At 40.4% G+C, this 17,909-nt stretch overlaps 1 protein-coding gene and 1 long non-coding RNA gene across 3 annotated transcripts in view; one reads left to right on the top strand and one right to left on the bottom strand.

Moving 5' to 3' along the window:
* CDH9 (cadherin 9) overlaps window positions 1–17,909 on the bottom strand; it is a 107,360-nt gene that overhangs the window by 20,915 nt on the left and 68,536 nt on the right. For both annotated transcript variants that reach the window (XM_045007966.1, XM_045007967.1), the window contains 4 exons: window positions 8,505–8,624; window positions 7,053–7,220; window positions 3,226–3,413; window positions 25–278 (listed from right to left, as the gene is read on the bottom strand). In XM_045007966.1, the coding sequence (XP_044863901.1) occupies window positions 25–278; window positions 3,226–3,413; window positions 7,053–7,220; window positions 8,505–8,624 (730 nt within the window). The remainder of the gene's footprint in view (window positions 1–24; window positions 279–3,225; window positions 3,414–7,052; window positions 7,221–8,504; window positions 8,625–17,909) is intronic.
* LOC123365254 overlaps window positions 1–17,909 on the top strand; it is a 31,293-nt gene that overhangs the window by 11,202 nt on the left and 2,182 nt on the right. The window lies entirely within an intron of this gene.

Below are 17,909 nucleotides of genomic sequence, written 5' to 3'. Positions count from 1 at the left end.
GACCGTGCGTGAACTGATATTTACTTTATTGCATTCTTGGTGGTATCTGGATCTTGAGCTATCACTTGCCCAATGATAGTTCCCTCCTTGGCATCTTCATCTACTTCTATTATATAAGAGCTCCTGCTGAATATTGGAGGTTCATCTACGTCTTCTACAGAAACTTTGACAAGAGCTGTGTCCTTAAATGGCCCCAAGTGGAAAAAGCGTGGGTCAGGATGAGTGTTGGCTGCCTCCACTCTTAAGGAGTACAGCATCCTGTTCTCAAAATCCAACTGCTAGAGAGCAAAGAATAAAAAAGTGGGGTCAGTTTACAAGAAATGTAAAAAAAAATTACAGCACTAAAATAACACGGGCTGGAGTTATCAGGGACCGCATTAGCAGCCTTAATCCTATCTGAGAGACCGCTCAGGGTTCCTACATGCACATACACAATTCATCAGTCACAGCACTATAAAGCCAATTATAGATGACTAAGGTACAGGACAGGGGATTCTTTATCTTATTATGCAAAATGTAGCTTGGTAATAGTGATTAGGTAGTTGGTAAAGTCACTTTCTCCTTTCATAGAACTGGAAGGGACCTCGAGACGTCATCTAGTCCTGTCCCCTGCACTCATTGCAGGACCAATTATCTAGACCATTCCTGACAGGTATTTGTCTAACCTGGTCTTAAAAATCTCTAATGATGGATATTCCACAACCTCCGTAGGCAATTTATTCCAGTGCTTAACCACACTGACAGTTAGGAAGTTTTTCCTAATGTCCAATCTAAACGTCCCATGCTGCAATTTAAGCCCATTGATTCTTGTCCTATGCTCAGAGGTTAAGAAAAACAATTTTTCTTTCTCCTCCTTATAACAACCTTTGACATTTGAAAACTGTTATGTTTCAAAGCAATTGAAATCTGCTATACTTTACACACACAATAGTGAACATTTTCCATATTGAAATCTTGCTAAGGGGATTAATACTAGTGATGGGCAAATCTCAAAGGCATCATCATTTGGGATAAGCTTCCAAAGTCTTGGATGTTCAGCCTCAATTTATATAAAATTCTTTTTTGGAACAATCAATCCGGAATATTAGAGCTAGAGCTTTCTCATGAGTGTATTTTTGAATTTCCTTATTATGGCCAGTGTTAAGAATACCATGGGAAAAAGCTTGTCTAATGGCAATCTGGTACATCAAATTTGAGATGAAACTTGGAAGAAGGGCAGAAAAAAGAAGGGAAACGGTTTTAGTATGGGTGATGTGGGTTTTCTTTAAAGGTTTTGTTTGTTTGCCAAACGTTAGGTTGGTTTAGCTAGGAGAATAACTAGTGTGTCCATTAATAGTTACATAACTATGACAGTGACTAGCTTGGTTTTACCATTTATATTCTATTCTGTATTTCATCTCTTACAAAGATGTATATAATTTTTATAGGATTCTAATGCAAATATTCCCCATAATCATGATTTATAAAACTGTATTTATAATCTAGTACTGACTCAATCAGAAGTGCAATAGAATGAATTATTTGGGTCTGAGTTTTTCATAGATCTTGACTATGATATCCAGCATATTGTTGTATCAAAATAAAATAAGAATGAGTTGTTCTAGCTCCAGTTTTAACTTTGAATCACATATTAGTTATATTAAAAAAAATTTACATTAAAATAAGTTAAGGTTGCAAAGTCAAGGCCTCAAAAAATTTAGGAAGTACTTGAATTAAAGTAGCCCAGACCACATGCGTTCAGCTCTGTTTTTCATAAAAATGTGAAAATAACTTATAATTTTCCCATTTTTTTCAACTGATTTTATTTTCAAAATGGGATTGCCAATTTTTTATCAGAACCACTTTGCAAAGTTTCTCAGCTGATGAAGCTTAAATGAGTTTGGATTTATGTTCATGCAAGGTTTGGTTTTTAAAGTTTTATTCATATTTGTAGGGGTTCACATGTTCAGTAGAAAAATAATTGAGGCTAATGGCTGTAATGGAAAGTATCATGAGTTACCCCATATGATGTGTCTCAAGGACAAACCCAAAGTAGTGTCAACTGTAGACTAAAGTGGGTATTCAGATAACATCAAAATAGTTTTCAATATGCTTATCTGGCCAATTTTAAGCCCTAAAGAATCACAGATTGTCTATGAATTCAAGTTTTGTATATTCCTTTTATCCGAGACATGTCATGTAACTGTCAAGGTATGATGGAAACAGGGCAGATTTTAAGTAGGCTGGAGGCAGAGCCAGCTCCAAGTTTTTTGCTGCCCCAAGCAAAAAAAATTTCCCATGCCCCATTCCAACCCGTTCCCCAAATCCCTGGCCCCGCCTCTTCCCCCGGGCATGCCGCATTTCCCCTCCTATCCCTCTCTCCTGAGAAGCGGAGCAGCGCCGTGCTCGGGGGAGAAGGCGGAGGTGAGCTGGGGGGGGAGCGGTTCCTCCCCCCCCGAGGGTTACTTCCTGCGGCCCTCCCCATGCCTCCCCCAGCCGCAGCTCACCTCCACTCCACCTGTTCCCCTGAATGTGCCACCGCTGCTTTGCTTCTCCCCCCTCCCTCCCATGCTTGCCACAAAACAGCTGATTCGTGCGGCAAGCCTGGGGGGGGGAGAAGCGGAGCAGCGGTATGCTCGGGGGAGCAGGCGGCAGTGGCGTAGAGGTGAGCTGGGGGGGGAGTGGTTCCCCTGCCCCTCCACATACTTACTTCCTGCAACCCTCCCCACGCCCCCCACCGCCGCACATGCTTGGAGCGCTGGTGCCTAGAGCCGGCCCTGGCTGGAGGTTTGAGTTGAATCTTTCTTGCAGCTCTAGAAAAGAGACTCCCCAGTGGAGGGACAGGAAGGCTACAGGAGAATAGGTTATCTATACTGGGTTAGTTCTGTTTAAAGGTGTGAGTTCATCAAACTTGTTCACCTCAACCCCTTGTGGACCACACTGCAGAGTTCAGATGATAAACCCCTCCAGGTTTTCATGGCTCTACTTCAAAACTATTGTTTGTGAGAGTGTGTCTTTGATAGACAGCAGCTGTTGAGAATATTGCTTTATGTGAAGTGACATGCCAAGTAAATTCCCCCAAGCCTTGGGAATAACAATAGCTGATGAAGAAAGAGGACAACAAAACCAATATAGCTTCTCAGCAGGTGACCCCAGGTGAGACTTTCCTTTGCCCTCCCGCTTGAGGAAAGCAAAAAACCACCTGGAGTGTTAAGTGTAGTAAAAAGAGAGGGAGCAAAAATAAACCTTTTTGATGGTTATAATCCCTTCCTGTGTGTCCTCGTCAGTGATGATATCAAACATGTCTGATCCATCCCCGTTGGAAATGCTATACTCAGTCGCAGCATTTTCACCCACATCAAGGTCATTGGCTTTTATTCTGCCAAGAGGAGTCCCAAGCGATGCGGACTCAGGAGAGCTGAATTGGTAAGTACCTGGAAAAGTTATATCAAACTTTTTTTAGTCATTCATCTTTCTAAATAATAAAAGCCATTTGTTTCCCCTAGATTCTTTTTTAAACTTGCCTTGAAAGTTGAAACATTCTAAGAAAAGTGCTCTTAGTCATCATGAGTAAACTTTAAAACAAAGATGACTTGACTGTCAGTGAAAAGTTTTGCTGGGTTTTTTTTAATGAAAGTGTGACACTTCAAAGGCACTTAGTACTGTATTCTTTATAAACTTTTTCTTTTGTACTTCAGATGAAAGGAACATAGATAGAAGCACAATAATACAGCAGTGATTATGACCCTGAGTAGTTAATGGCTTCATTTATTTTGTCTGTCTTCTACACATTTTTTTCAGTGATACCTACAGTTATTATTTTTTTCTCTAGGAACCACAGTTTATAAAACAGAATAGATCTGAGGAAGAAACTAAAATACAATAGACAAGGTTTTCTATTTTGAAATTGCCTTGAACAGCTTTAAGTGTGTTTTATGTGAGATAGAAATTTTTCATGGAAACACATAATACAATGTATTGCAAAAAGCATTTGAGATATGTAATATTTAATATTCCTACTAACTGCTTGAACTGTATGAAAGTTGTACAAATGTGTTCAGATTTTTGAATTAATTCACTTTGGACATTTTTGTTTTCATGCCTGATTTCTGTTAATGCTTGTGGAATCAGGTTTTACTAGCCTGGATGCTATTGATAAAGGAATTTTAACATTCCGCATCTTAGTACAGAAGGTAAATTTTAACTTTATCTTTTCCCAGCATGTGCACCAAAAGACTAACTATAAAGTTGTGCTCCTGCAGAAAAGGAATAATATTACATGAGTCTCTTGACCAATCACAATCAGGAAATATAACTTGAACTTCAATTCACAAGATATGGGGTTAAAATAGTTCTTAAAACAGTGTTGGCAAATACTTACTAGTAAGAAGTAGATCTGAGAAGTTTGCAGACATTTTGCATGCCAATTTGTTGAATATTTATCATCTGTCATTGGTACAGCTCACTTAGTTACTAGCATCATGCCACTTGTAGCAATTATAAACTGGTACCCATGTAGGATATATTGTGAAGCCATGCCTGACCAAGACAACTTTGGGGAAGGCAGTGTGCCTGAAGAAGGTACAATCCCTATTTGAGTGGTTTAACGAACAGACAGACTGTACAAGCTACACCAGCCTATAGCAGGTACAGCCTATGTCACTTGATGTGACTAGTTCTTCCCTCATGTATCCATAGCCCTTCTCTACCCTCTCATCCATTTTGGGGCACAGTGAGAGAGCAGTTTCTGAGTTTTCCCAAGTACACTGATCATAACAGATCCTTGTGTGGGCTAAAGCAGGTTGAGTGAGTCTCTATGCCTAGTGTCATGCACCTAAATCACAGTCTCTGACTAATGGAAATGTCTTATCTTTAGAGATTTGTGAAAAAAATGAGTGATATAGTATGATGGTGAATTGTATTGGCTGTTAGAAAGTCAACCCTATAATTGAAAAATTAGTGGTGGGCTGCAAACCAATGAGACTGCAAAATTCATGTTACTCTCTTACAACAGACTGAAAACTGTTTAGAAGTTAGACCTTATGACAACCTGCCTTCCAAAGGCTGACCTTTTCCGTTTGTAGGCTTATCTAAACTTTTCATCCTGGCAATTGAGCCAGAAATCCTATAAGCACAAACTTTGTCATGACACTTCAATTTTTCCCTGATGTCGGAAGTCCAGAAATACAAGGGGAACACCTCCTTTGGGTGAGTTTTATTCTGAAAGCCATTACTGTAATTGAGATGATGTCAGTGACCTGCACATTGTCAGCATATAAGCTAATCAGCTTGGTTTAGGGTATAATTCAGTTCCCGAAGTGTCCATTTTTTCATGAGCACATGGTACAATTCTGTAAAGCTCTTGCTCTTCCTATCATTTATATTGTTCATGGCTCAGGTCTACGAGTTGTGTGGGGGCCACTGTACCTTTTAAAAACCAATCCTTACATACTTAGTCCAAGTCACAGTGGCTTCCCGCTAGAGTCTGTCAGTTTCCCTTCTTTCTAGCCCCTTCAATAAATCAAATTATTCTTCAATATTTTGGAGTTCATTCCTGTCTCTTTCACATGCAACTTCTTCCTCCCCTTTGGGCCTAATTTCCCCGTATCCTATAGCCTCACATAAAGGGGGGTAATTGGGTACAGGAGGAGCAGATTTTCAGAATCAGTCTCCTTGGAAATGTGCTGCAGTTCATGACTGTGTGAGGAGGAATGAAAACCTGTAGATTTTCCATTCATGTCTTGCTTTGTAGGAGGAGCAGGAAACCAGCATCCTGGGAAGCAAGGCAAGAAAGGGGACTGGTCATTAGCAATGTTACAATCACCCCAGTGTGTCCAGCCCAGATAAGGCCTTCCATGTCACCTTCTGTGTTTCAGTGAAGTTTAAGCAGTGCACTGCATAGGGCCTTGTATGTGGCCTCTTCACTGGTCTGACTTTCATTCTAATTAAGAGCCTGATCCAAAGCCCATTCAAGTAAGCATAAAGACTCCTACTGATTTCAATAGACTTTAGACTGGTCCTTTACTAACCTTGCCGACTACCAGCAGGAACAAAGGCTCCAGGATTTCAGATGTCAGTTACATTACAGCTATTTACTATTATGCAGCCTTTACTTTTAGATTGCAACTCCATGTCCAAGTGTGTAATTCAGTGAAAAGAACTATACCTCATCTTTGGGTTCAACACCTCCAGTCTGATCAAGCATCACGGACCATATTATGCTATTGTGTGGGGTTTTTTTAATCAGAACTCCCTGTTAAAGTCAAATGGGAGCATTCTGTTTAGAAAGAAGTGGCCTGAGCTTGCTCTGTATAGCTGGCCATTAGGTAAGCAAACTCACAAGATAATAATCCATTCTGGATTGGGTGACTAGTTATTTTGCTTGTATTCATCACCATGGTATCTGAGTGCCTTACAAGTTTCCATAAATCCAGAAAGGTGGTCTCTAAATCAGTCTTGATGTTTGTTCAGTCTTTGGTATCTCTGATGAGAGTGCAAGCAAGGATTCCAATCAGAGCCAAAGGCAATAGTAATTGAATGATGTGGATATTTTCCTAGCAGATACTGAACTGAAACTGTGAATTCTTTTCATATAGCCTACCACGCGGTCATCAAGTGCTGCTTTTAACAACTTTTGATTGCTAATCAGTTTGGGATCAGATTTAAACAAGTAGTAGGGCCAGACTTTTGGAATGTCCATTATGAGGATTGGCAAACCAGGTCACTTACTTATTTAGGTGCCCAAGTGGGTTGGATACTGAGCTATTCTGAAAAGCTGACCTTGTATTTTACAATATATTTGCTGTAACTATACATTGTTTCAAGTATAACATTGCAACTGAGTTATTGGCTCCTGTTGAAATTATTTTAAGAGTTTGGAAAGAAAGTTTATTCTGCTAAGGAAGTTTATATATTTTTTTAAAGTAGACTCCCATGTGCTTTGACAAAGCCGCAGCATAAGCAGACAAAGCAGTGCAGCTGTAGATGTGAAAAAAAAGTATCCCAGGTGGTGATGGTTAAACAATTTTAAAGAAGCTTTTTGAAACACAGCAGAACTATTAAAGGCTTCATACTCTGGGGGAATCGAGGTGGATTGTCGTTGACATCAGTCAGTGTGATGTTCACCGTAGTGGTCCCTGATAATCCTCCCATCTGGCCTCCCATGTCCTTGGCCTGGATGACCACTTGGTACTGCTCCCTATTTTCTCTGCTCATGTCTGGTAAAGCAGTTTTGATTATTCCTTGGATAAAAGAATAAGAGGGGAGAAAAAAAACACTTTAATCCCTGAGTTTTAAAATGGATTTATGTAAAATATGTTGTACAGATGTTAATCCCAGGCAAACAAATAAAATTGAAGGTGTATTCAGATAAGGCTTTTAATCCATGACTGATTTAATGTGATTGCAAGAAAAGAGAGAAATATAGTAGTGCAATGATTCAGTGTTTGGACTGTGCTAAATCCATATAATTATCCTTTTGATGACAAAAAAATGTTAGGTTTGTCACATTAATGAAAGCTATTCACCTAGTTTCCCTGGCTATTATTTTGATAAGGTTATTAGCTCCAACCCTGAAGTGGTCTCTGCATTATACCACTTTTTCATTAACAGGGCAGAATTCTGTGTTATCCTGGATTCACTATTTCAAACTTCAATAGATTTACAGGTTTTAACTTCAGAAGGGACCACTGAGGTCATCTAGTTTGACCTCCTGCATAACACAGGTCACTGGATTTCTATAAATTAATTCCCATTTTAGGTCCACTAGCTGTGGCAGAACTAGAACATAACTTCTAGAATCTTCTACTTAAAGATTTTTTTGAGAAAGAACCCACCACAACTCTTGATAAATTGTTCTGTTAGTAAATTACCTTCAGTATTATTTTTTGTGCCATGTTTCCAGTCTGAATTTGTTTAGCTTCAACTTCCAGCCACTGGATCCTATTATACCTTTGTCTGCTAGATTGACGAGCCCTGTATTATCAGATTTCTGAACCCAAGTAGATCAGTATAGACTGTGATCAAGTCACCCCTTCAGCTTCTCTCTGTTAAGCTAAATACATTGAGCTCCTTGAGTCTTTCACTATAAATTACGTTTCCCAATCTTGTAGTCATTTGCAGGGCTCTTCTCTAAACCCTCTCCAATGTATCAACATGGACCCCAGAACTGGACACAGTATTCCAGTAGTGGTCTCACCCGTGCCAAAAACAGGTATAAAATAACCTCCCTATTCCTACTACTTCAAGAAAATAAAACTTACATTTTATGGTGCTGCAGGTTCACTGCCTTAATAATATGGGGCCATATCACGCCATCAGTTTTCAAGCAGAAATCAAGGGGGTCTTCTGCTTAAAACCAGATAGATAGTCCATGTTCATTCTGAGTTTTGGAAAATATTAAACAGTACTTGAACAATTTAATTAGTATTTTTATAAAACTGGGTATAAATACTTGAGTGAGAAGGATCTTGATCTCTGTGTGTATTTCTGTAATTATGACAAGTAAGACAAAAAGGGTTGCTGACCTGTCTCTGGGTCCACTGAGAAATATGGTTGTCCCTGGAGGATGCTATACACTACTTTGGCACTGTTTCCATAGTTGGCATCATCAGCATCTGTAGCTGTCACTTGGATAACAGAAGTTCCTGAATAGGAGCAAAACAAAGAATCTATCATTTGAAAAGAGATAACTTAGATCATAAGACTGATATACACATTTTTTTCTATTTATAAAATATATTTAATGACCAGGTGCATAGAACAGTCAAAACCTGCACAGACTACATCAGACTAATCCAGTGTTAACTGTTGCCAGTAAAATAATTCCTTCGCCATGCAAAATTAAAATAAAATTAAAAACAACACATTTTACTCAGAATTAAAACAAAACAAAATAAGCCTCCCTTAAGCCCATCCTTCAGAAAAAGCCTGGGTAAACAGATAGGCCTTGACGCATGAGCTGAAAGACCAACACATCATGAATTTATTGATCAAGGGGGCAGCAAATCCACAATATGAGGATTGTTCTCTGAAAACACTCTGCTCTCAACTCTCAAATGGAAGATCTCAGCTGATCTCAAGTGGTGGCCACAATGATGAGGTGGTCTCTGTGATACAGAGGACCCATGCCATAAATAGCTTTATACAACCAATACATTGAATTGGACACAGATTAAGATTTAAAAGCCTGTGAAACCCAGGTATAAAGTGGCTTGTGTGTAAAGCACCGCTAAATACTATAAAAGGGAAGTAATGTTTGGCACTAGCTGTTGTTTCTGAGCAGATCAGTAATCCTTTTGGGTGTTGGGGTGGGAAGGGTGGCGGTGGTAACAAATGCATGGATAAATGCAGTGAGTCCAAAATCATTAAGTAAATCATTAACTCTTTGCCAACTGCAGATGGAGAAAAACACCCTTTTGGCCACATCTTTTTTCTGAATATCTTGTATGGTCTCCAGATCCTCAATAAGAAAAGGTGTGGGCACACTCCATCCATAAAAGGGGAGATATCACCTCTCTCATTTCCTTTAGTTGTTTTTCCCCATCTTCTGTCTCGTCTAGATTGAGCTTTAGTCAGCTACCTTCCAGCAAAGCACCCGTCTTGACTAGACACTGGGAAAACAATTGTCCACATTATCTGGGATTGATGGAACAGAAGTGTTTTATAATTCCTTTCAGGGCTTCACATATGCATTAAGCGAAGGGAATGACAGAGCAGAACCCTATGGTACCCCCATATGGGAAGGCAAGCAGGACAGATACTACTACTTGGACTTGTAAGGTGCAACTCTGTTTACCATTTGTGATTTGGCAACAGTACCTACTGGTTAGGGCATTGTGGGTGACATGGTAGAAGACAGGATATTTCTTCCTCTGCAACAAAACCAAGTAATAAAATTATAAAAATGCTTTATGTCACAATCAGTGAAATTCTGAGGAGAATTTCTGCCCCACGCTCTTTAGATTTCTCTTTACCTGCTTAATCTGTCAAAGGTCATCTGTAAACCAAGGTGAGCTGTAAGAATAATGCAGAGGTAGGGGGCATTTAAGGATAACTGTATCAGTAAAGGACAGAAGATAATGATAGCATCCAAACAGTCTGTGGATAAAGTAATCCACAAGGTGAACAATAGTCTTTCGCAGACATATGTAGAACGTAACTGATCTCATCAGATGCTGAATTGAACTACTAAAATAAGGCCTCTGCCGCCACAGGAGCTAATATGACCCTTTGTTACCCCTACCCACCTCCTCCTGCCCCAGTTACAAGATAAGATCCAGATGTCAGTTCAGGCTGTGTGTATAGAACACATTCCCAGCTATCAACTGATTTGCATCCCTATATGCTTTCTACTGTGGCATCTAGGAGTTAAATAAGAACTGCAGAAAACAAAAACCCTATTCAGGAGGATGTATAACTCTCTGATGTACTTTGTGTTAAATTTTAGTCAGAAACTTTAAACATATATTTACCTTGTTCATCAAATTTGGGTATTGGGGAATCTTTGGTGAAAAGGTGAACCTTGGAGTATAGCTTGAAGATGATTTCCTTAGGGAAGGTGATCCAGAGGTGAGGTCTGGCTTGTGTTGAGAAACCTCGAGCTTAAATCTCTTTTGAGTTTATTTTTGCTCTCTTGGTCATTGGGACAGTCACAGCCAGACAGGGGGAAGTTGCAGAAGGAACTGTAACCTTATTCTATTCAGAGCTTTGTAGACCAGTATCAGAACCTTGACTCGGATCTGACACAGAATGGGGTTCTAGTTCAGTTTGTGGAATACTGGTGAAATATGCTTTCTTTGACTTGTACCATTGTGCAAACTGGCCGCTGATCAATGTATCAGCTGCTGCTTCCTTGTGAACTAATTGTCTAATTAGGAAAAGTGAATTACAATATCCCAGACTGGAGGGCTGAGTGGCCTCTACAGCAGCCAGAAAGCAAAAAAAACATTTAAAAAAATCCTAAACAGAATAAAACCTTTTTTGTGAAAAATTTTGTATCTTTGACATTTTGACTCATTTTGGGACATTTCTTTTATTCAAAAGTGTACATTATGTGGCAAAAAGGGATTCCCCTTTTTTGGGTCAGCTCTAATCAGAACCCACATGCAAAACATAAGTAACCAGTGCACAATACAACCCGGCCTCCTGTCACAAAAGTAACCCACTTTCCTCCGCAAAACCTATAATCCATTCTAATAGCATAAATCTCCCACCACTACTATGGAGGCAGTATTGTGTATATATACATATATTTTGTAAATGTAAGGATGATATAATTCTTGTCCTTTCCAGCATATGCTAGGTGTTTTCACTTTTCTTTTTTTCTCCCCAAAGCTTTCTTTTGTATGGTGAAATGAAATGCTATCCTTGATTGCATTACTAGGACTTGTACTGAAGGACCATAAGGCAATCCTACCACATAGACAGATGTAACATGACTTAGCTGCTGTATATTTAATCTGTCTGAAATACTGTGTGGAGTAAATGCTCTTGCCACTAAATATAACGAATTTACAATGGTAAAATAATGCTATAAAGTCTAACTGAGAAAGAATGGCTAAAACTGAATAACGCTCCTAACCCTGCCTTCCTGCTGTTCAGTACTTTGGTAAAATAACTTTAGTTTTTGTTTGGTGGTAATTATGCATCTGATGCCCTGCTGGAGAATTTGAAAAACATTATGGAGGGAACAAAGGGCTGGAAAAAGCAGAGTGATGTAGTTTGAATTGGTGTGTGTACATGTCATGTGTGTTTATCCTTTTTGGAGACTGGCTCCCCATCCCTCTCCTCCCAGTAGGTACAGCCTAGGAAGCACTTCTAGCATAACCCGTACCATACCATTAATGAGACAATCAGAGAAGGAAAGTAGTCAAATTAAAGCATCGCATTTGGGCCTTTTTTTCAGTAATTAAAGAGAGACAATATAAAATGATGGGTCTTCCATAAAAAATTAACTATAACTATATGAGTAATTCTTTTTCATTTTTGTTCAATGTGCTGTAAATATTTACAAGCAGACGAGATGCAGCTCTAAGTTACACTAGCTGCCAATGGTCCCAATGAACTGAAATAGCAACTGGCAATCAGCACAATGATGGGTTTCTTGCATATGTCATCTTTACTCTGGCTGCACCCTCTGTGCAGGCAGCAGTGAGGTGTGTGTGGTGGAGCCCATAGGGATACTCATGGTCTGTTGCCAAAATCTGCCATCAGTGGGGCATGAAGTCAGAGGTGGCTCTATGTATTTTGCCGCCTCTAGCATGGCAGTCAGGCGGCTTTCGGTGGCATGCCGGCGGGAGGTCCGCTGGTAACGCGGTTTTGGCAGCATGCCTGCAGGAGGTCTGCCGGTCCTGCGCCTTTGGCGTACCCACCGCTGAATTGCCGTTGAAACCGCGGGACCAGCGGACCTCCCACAGATGCGACGCTGAAGGCAGCCTGACTGCTGCCTTCATGGCGACCGGCAGCCCCCCCACTGCGGCTTGCTGCCCCAGGCACGCGCTTGCTGGGCTGGTGCCTGGAGCCGCCCCGGGTCCAGTTTGTTTGACTAACAAAGACAAGATGGAAGCTTTTTGGTGACCCATAGTTCCTTCACTTACATCAACAAAAAGGGTCACTGTTGAGAGAAATAGGATGCAGAAAACCCTTTCCATCCCAGGGCTTGGATTCTTAGTCCCTGAGAAGGAAAGTAGCATAGTCCAGGCTGGGACTGTGCCCTAGACGGGGACTGTGTTCTACTCCTGATTCTATCACAGACCTGTTGTATGACCTTGGGAAAGACAGTTTTCGTCTCTATGCCTGTTGCTCCTCTTATCCTTTGTCTTATTCCTCTGTTTAGACTGTGAAGACTGACAGATTGTTGACTCCTTCTATGTGTTTGAAAAGCAGCTAGTACAATAGGGGAGACTGCAGAGGGTAGTACTGAAAGGGGAACTGTCGGGTTGGAGGGGGGTTACCAGTGGAGTTCCTCAAGGTTCGGTTTTGGGTCCTATTTTATTCAATCTATTTATTGCTGACCTGGGAACCAAGAGTAGGAGTGGGCTGATAAAGTTTGCGGACGACACCAAGTTGGGAGGTATTGCCAATTCGGAGAAGGATCGGGATATCCTCCAGGGAGATTTGGATGACCTTGTAAACTGGAGTATTAGTAACAGGATGAAATTCAATAGTGAGAAGTGTAAGGTTATGCATTTAGGGATGACTAACAAGAATTTTAGTTATAAGCTAGGGACGCACCAGTTGGAAGTAACGGAGGAGGAGAAGGACCTGGGAGTCCTGGTTGATCGTAGGATGACTATGAGTAGGCAATGTGATGTGGCCGTTAAAAAAGCTAATGCGGTCTTGGGTTGCATTAGGCGGGGTATTTCTAGTAGGGATAAGGAAGTGCTAGTCCCGTTATATAAGGCGTTGGTGAGACCTCATTTGGAGTATTGTGTGCAGTTTTGGTCTCCCATGTTTAAGAAGGATGAGTTAAAACTGGAACGGGTACAAAGAAGGGCCACTAGAATGATCCGAGGAATGGAAGGCCTGTCGTATGACAGGAGACTTGAGGAGCTCGGTTTGTTTTCCTTAACCAAAAGAAGGATAAGGGGAGATATGATTGCACTCTTTAAATATATCAGAGGGATAAATACCAGGGAAGGAGAGGAATTATTTCAGCTCAGTGCTAATGTAGACACGAGGACAAACGGATATAAATTGTCAGTCAGGAAATTTAGGCTTGAAATTAGACGAAGGTTTCTAACCATCAGGGGAGTGCAATACTGGAACAGCCTACCGAGGGAAACAGTAGGGGCGAAGGACCTCCATGACTTTAAGATTAAGCTAGATAAGTTTATGGAGGAGATGGTATAATAGGATAACGGGCTTAGTCAATAGGTCAATTAAGTGCCAAACTGGTACTTAATTGGGTCAAATTGGGTCAATAATATGATATTCTTAACCTCTTTCAGAGGGTATGGCTGGAGAGTCTTGCCCGCATGCTCGGGGTTCAGCTGACCGCCATATTTGGGGTCGGGAAGGAATTTTCCTCCAGGGCAGATTGGCAGTGTCCCTGGAGGTTTTTCGCCTTCCTCCGAAGCATGGGGCAGGGGTCGCTTGCTAAAAGAGTGGGTAGATCGGCTAATGTGGCCTGCATCTTGCAGGAGGTCAGACTAGATGATCATAATGGTCCCTTCTGATCTTGAATTCTATGATTCTATGATTCTATGAATAGGGCCTCAATCTTCATTGTAGCCTCTAGATTCTAGTATCCTAAGACTAAATAATGATCTCTGCAGTGCCTCAAGCCTTTAGCAGGATACGACACACTGTCATCAGAAATCAGCCCTGAATCTCTAACATGACAGTGCAAATATAGTGCACTATTATTAGGACACCAGACTGACCTTACATTTGTTTGATGTGAGGACATTTTAGTCAGCTGAGAAAACTCATGTTTGTGTGTTGATAAAGCCTGGTTCTGTAAACATTAATATAACTGTGGCAAATAGTCATTTTCTATGTGACTGCTGTAAATAAAGATGTTATTGGGAACTAAAATTTACATTAATTTAATGCGTGATTCATGAAAGCATTTTGCTGCTGTAGTAGTTAGATACTGTGGACTTCGTCTGTGGAAAAGATAATAAAGAGCTGTAATTTGAAAGAGAAATCCAAAGTCTGAAGCAGAAGGCGATGCAGCAAATTCCAGGGTTGTCCTGGTCATATGCATTGTGAAATTATACCAGTCACATTAAAGTTTGTTTTTTTAAAAGAACAGAATAGTTAGCTACTATTGAGCCTAGATGATTGGAATAGAATTTTAAGTAAGCAATCACTCTAAGGCCTGGTCTACACTAAGGGGGGGGGGGGTCGAACTAGGGTACGCAAGTTCAGCTACGCGAATAGCGTAACTGGACTCGAAGTACCCTAGTTTGACTGACTTACCCGTCCAGACGCGGCGGGGTCGAACTCCGCGGCTCCAAGGTCGACTCCGCCACCGCCGTTCGCGGTGGTGGAGTTCCGGAGTCGACCGGAGCACACGGGGAGTTCGAACTATCGCGTCTTGATTAGACGCGATAGTTCGAACTCCAAGAAGTCGAACTCACCGCGTCGACCCGGACAGTGAGTATAGACCTACCCTAAGAACTCACTCTATTATTAGATTTAGACATTTTATCATCAAAAGTCTTTACAAACTTTGGGTTCAGTCCTGCTGATGGTCCACATATATTATCTCCCACTAAGAGATGGGGGTACTCATTACATAAGTAAATCAAGCCACCTATTGATTGTGGGACAGGCAGTCCTGCTGTAAAACTTCTGAATGGGCTTGAACACGTTATTTCATGTCTGTTTCCCATCCCACCATTCATCTGTCTTGTTTATTTAGGCTATAAGCTCTCTGAGGCAAATCTCTCTCTCCCTTTGTGCTTCTACGGTGTTTAGCACAATAGGGGCCCAGTATTCGTTGTGGCCGGTAGGCACTACTATATTATAAATAATGAAAATCTTGTTTAGGTACTAACATTTGAAAATGTGGGTCTGACAAACTTACCAAAGGGCACATAAAAAGTGACAGAGTCCTGTGCACCTTGTAGACTAACAGAAGTATTGGAGCCTAAGCTTTCGTGGGTGAATACCCACAAAGGGCACATAGTGAATCAGTGTCAGAATCAAGAGCTGGATAACATTTTTCAAAAGTGCTTAAATGTAATTTTTAACAGTTACTTTTAAACTCAGGAGTCTAATGCTACGTGTGCGCTATGAGGCAGGAATGTGATGCCCAGCTCATGTACACATACTCGCGCTAGCTATCATTGAGTTAATGTAAGGGTATGTACGAGAGCTGGGAATCACACCACAACTCATATTGTAGACATAGTCTAAAAGTATGTCTAGACTAGAGCTGTAAGTGTAATTTCCAGCTTGGATAGACATACCAGAGCTAGCTCCAATCAAGCTAGCATGCTAAAAATTGCAGCATAGCCATGGCTGCATGGGCAGCAGGGACAGAATAGCTGCCCTGAATACATATCTAGGGTTTCAAATGGGCTACACCGCTATTTTTAGTACATTTGCTTGGTTAAAGCTAGCACTGGTCTGTCTACCCAAGTTGGAAATTACACTTATAGCTCCTGTTGTATGACCTTGGGAAAGACAGTTTTCGTCTCTATGCCTGTTGCTCCTCTTATTCGTTGTCTTATTGCTCTGTTTAGACTGTGAAGACTGACAGATTGTTGACTCCTTCTATGTGTTTGAAAAGCAGCTAGTACAATAGGGCCTCAATCTTCATTGTAGCCTCTCAGTAAGTCTCATTGTACGTCTGAGAGACTTTTACTCTTAGTGCCTTAGTCACTTTGAAAATAAGACTTAGTCCCTTAAATCATTTAGGCTCTTTTGAAAATGTCATCCACGAGCTCAAGAGTTCCTGGTTTCCCAGTCCTGTACTTGAACTATAAAGACTCTTCCTGTGCTGCACTGCCCTCACCCAATCTGCTATATTAAAGAGGTTCGGATTATTATATGGGTGTTATGAGGCAATAAACCTTCTGATTTGCTTCTCCGGTACATTGCACTATTTGTCATGCACTATTTAACATTTGCCGTGGGGCTGAGTGAAGTAGTTATGATTGTGACAAGAAGGTCTTGAAAATCTGTGAATTACTGGCAACCTTGATATTTTATGCACTGCATTTGCATACATCCATGAATGCTTAAAGTTGGCAGGTATTTTGACAAAACTAATTAGATGTGGGTGGCAGGTATTTTAAATGTTTTAATACACACACAACTATTGTACAATGAGCAACATTCTTATTCCCAAAGGGCTTGATCACACTTGTTCTTAATCTCAAAGCACCTTTTATATATATAGATAGGAGGTTAATAGAGACAGCTGTCTGAAAATCGATTTGAGAAATATTTTGATATGAGGTCACATAGTAAACTAAATATGCTCTTGGAGATTGCCATCGTTGTGAAAAAAGCCACTACTATTCTTGGATTCAGAGATAGGGTGAGCACATGAAAGCCAGCAATGTCACGATCAGAGCTGTATGGGAACAGGAATTTCCATTTTGAAGGATTTCCACAATTTTTAAATTTGTGTTAATTCTGAATTGGAACAAATCAAAGAATTTTGAAATTTTCTGCAAAATTAATTTTTTTGTGTTTGTTTTAGATCAATTGAAATATTTAGTTTTGAGAAAATCAAAATGTTTTGTTAGGTTTTTGACTTTTTTATTTTCAGTTATAATGTATAATATAATATAAATAATCTAATCTAAAATAAACTTTGAAACAAAAAGTTATTTCAGTACATAAATTCAAATGTTTTGTTGCAATAAGTTCTGATAAGCTCTAACCAGAAACAGAATGGAACATTTAGACCATATCAGAACAGTTTGTTTAGATTGTTTTAAATGACGTTTCATCAAAATCAACATGATGAAGGAGGATGGATCTAGACTGTTCTCAGTGGTAGAAGATGACAGAACAAGGAGTAATGGTCTCAAGTTGCAGAGGGGGAGGTTTAGGTTGGATATTAGGAAAAACTTTTTCACTAGTAGGGTGGTGAAGAACTGGAATGGGTTACCTAGGGAGGTGGTGGAATCTCCTTCCTTAGAGGTTTTTAAGGTCAGGCTTGACAAAGCCCTGGCTGGGATGATTTAGTTGGGTTTGGTCCTGCTTTGAGCAGGGGGTTGGACTAGATGACCTCCTGAGGTCCCTTCCAACCATGAGATTCTATGATTCTATTCTATGATTCTATGATTCTATGTTCCCACAGAATGTTTTGATTTCAATGAATCAGCATTTTCTGACAGAGAAAAAATTTCCCATTGACATTTTTTCCATCAGCTCTAGTAATAATGCTGCTCTAGATAGGCTTGATGCAACCTCAGTTGGAATTTTGGTCATGTAGTGCTATTATAAAATATGAGCCATTTAAG

This window comes from Mauremys mutica, chromosome 2, assembly GCF_020497125.1.
Source record: "Mauremys mutica isolate MM-2020 ecotype Southern chromosome 2, ASM2049712v1, whole genome shotgun sequence".
Lineage (NCBI taxonomy): Eukaryota > Metazoa > Chordata > Testudines > Geoemydidae > Mauremys > Mauremys mutica.
The sequence above is the reverse complement of the archived record's forward strand: the minus strand, read 5'-3'. Positions and strand labels throughout refer to the sequence as shown.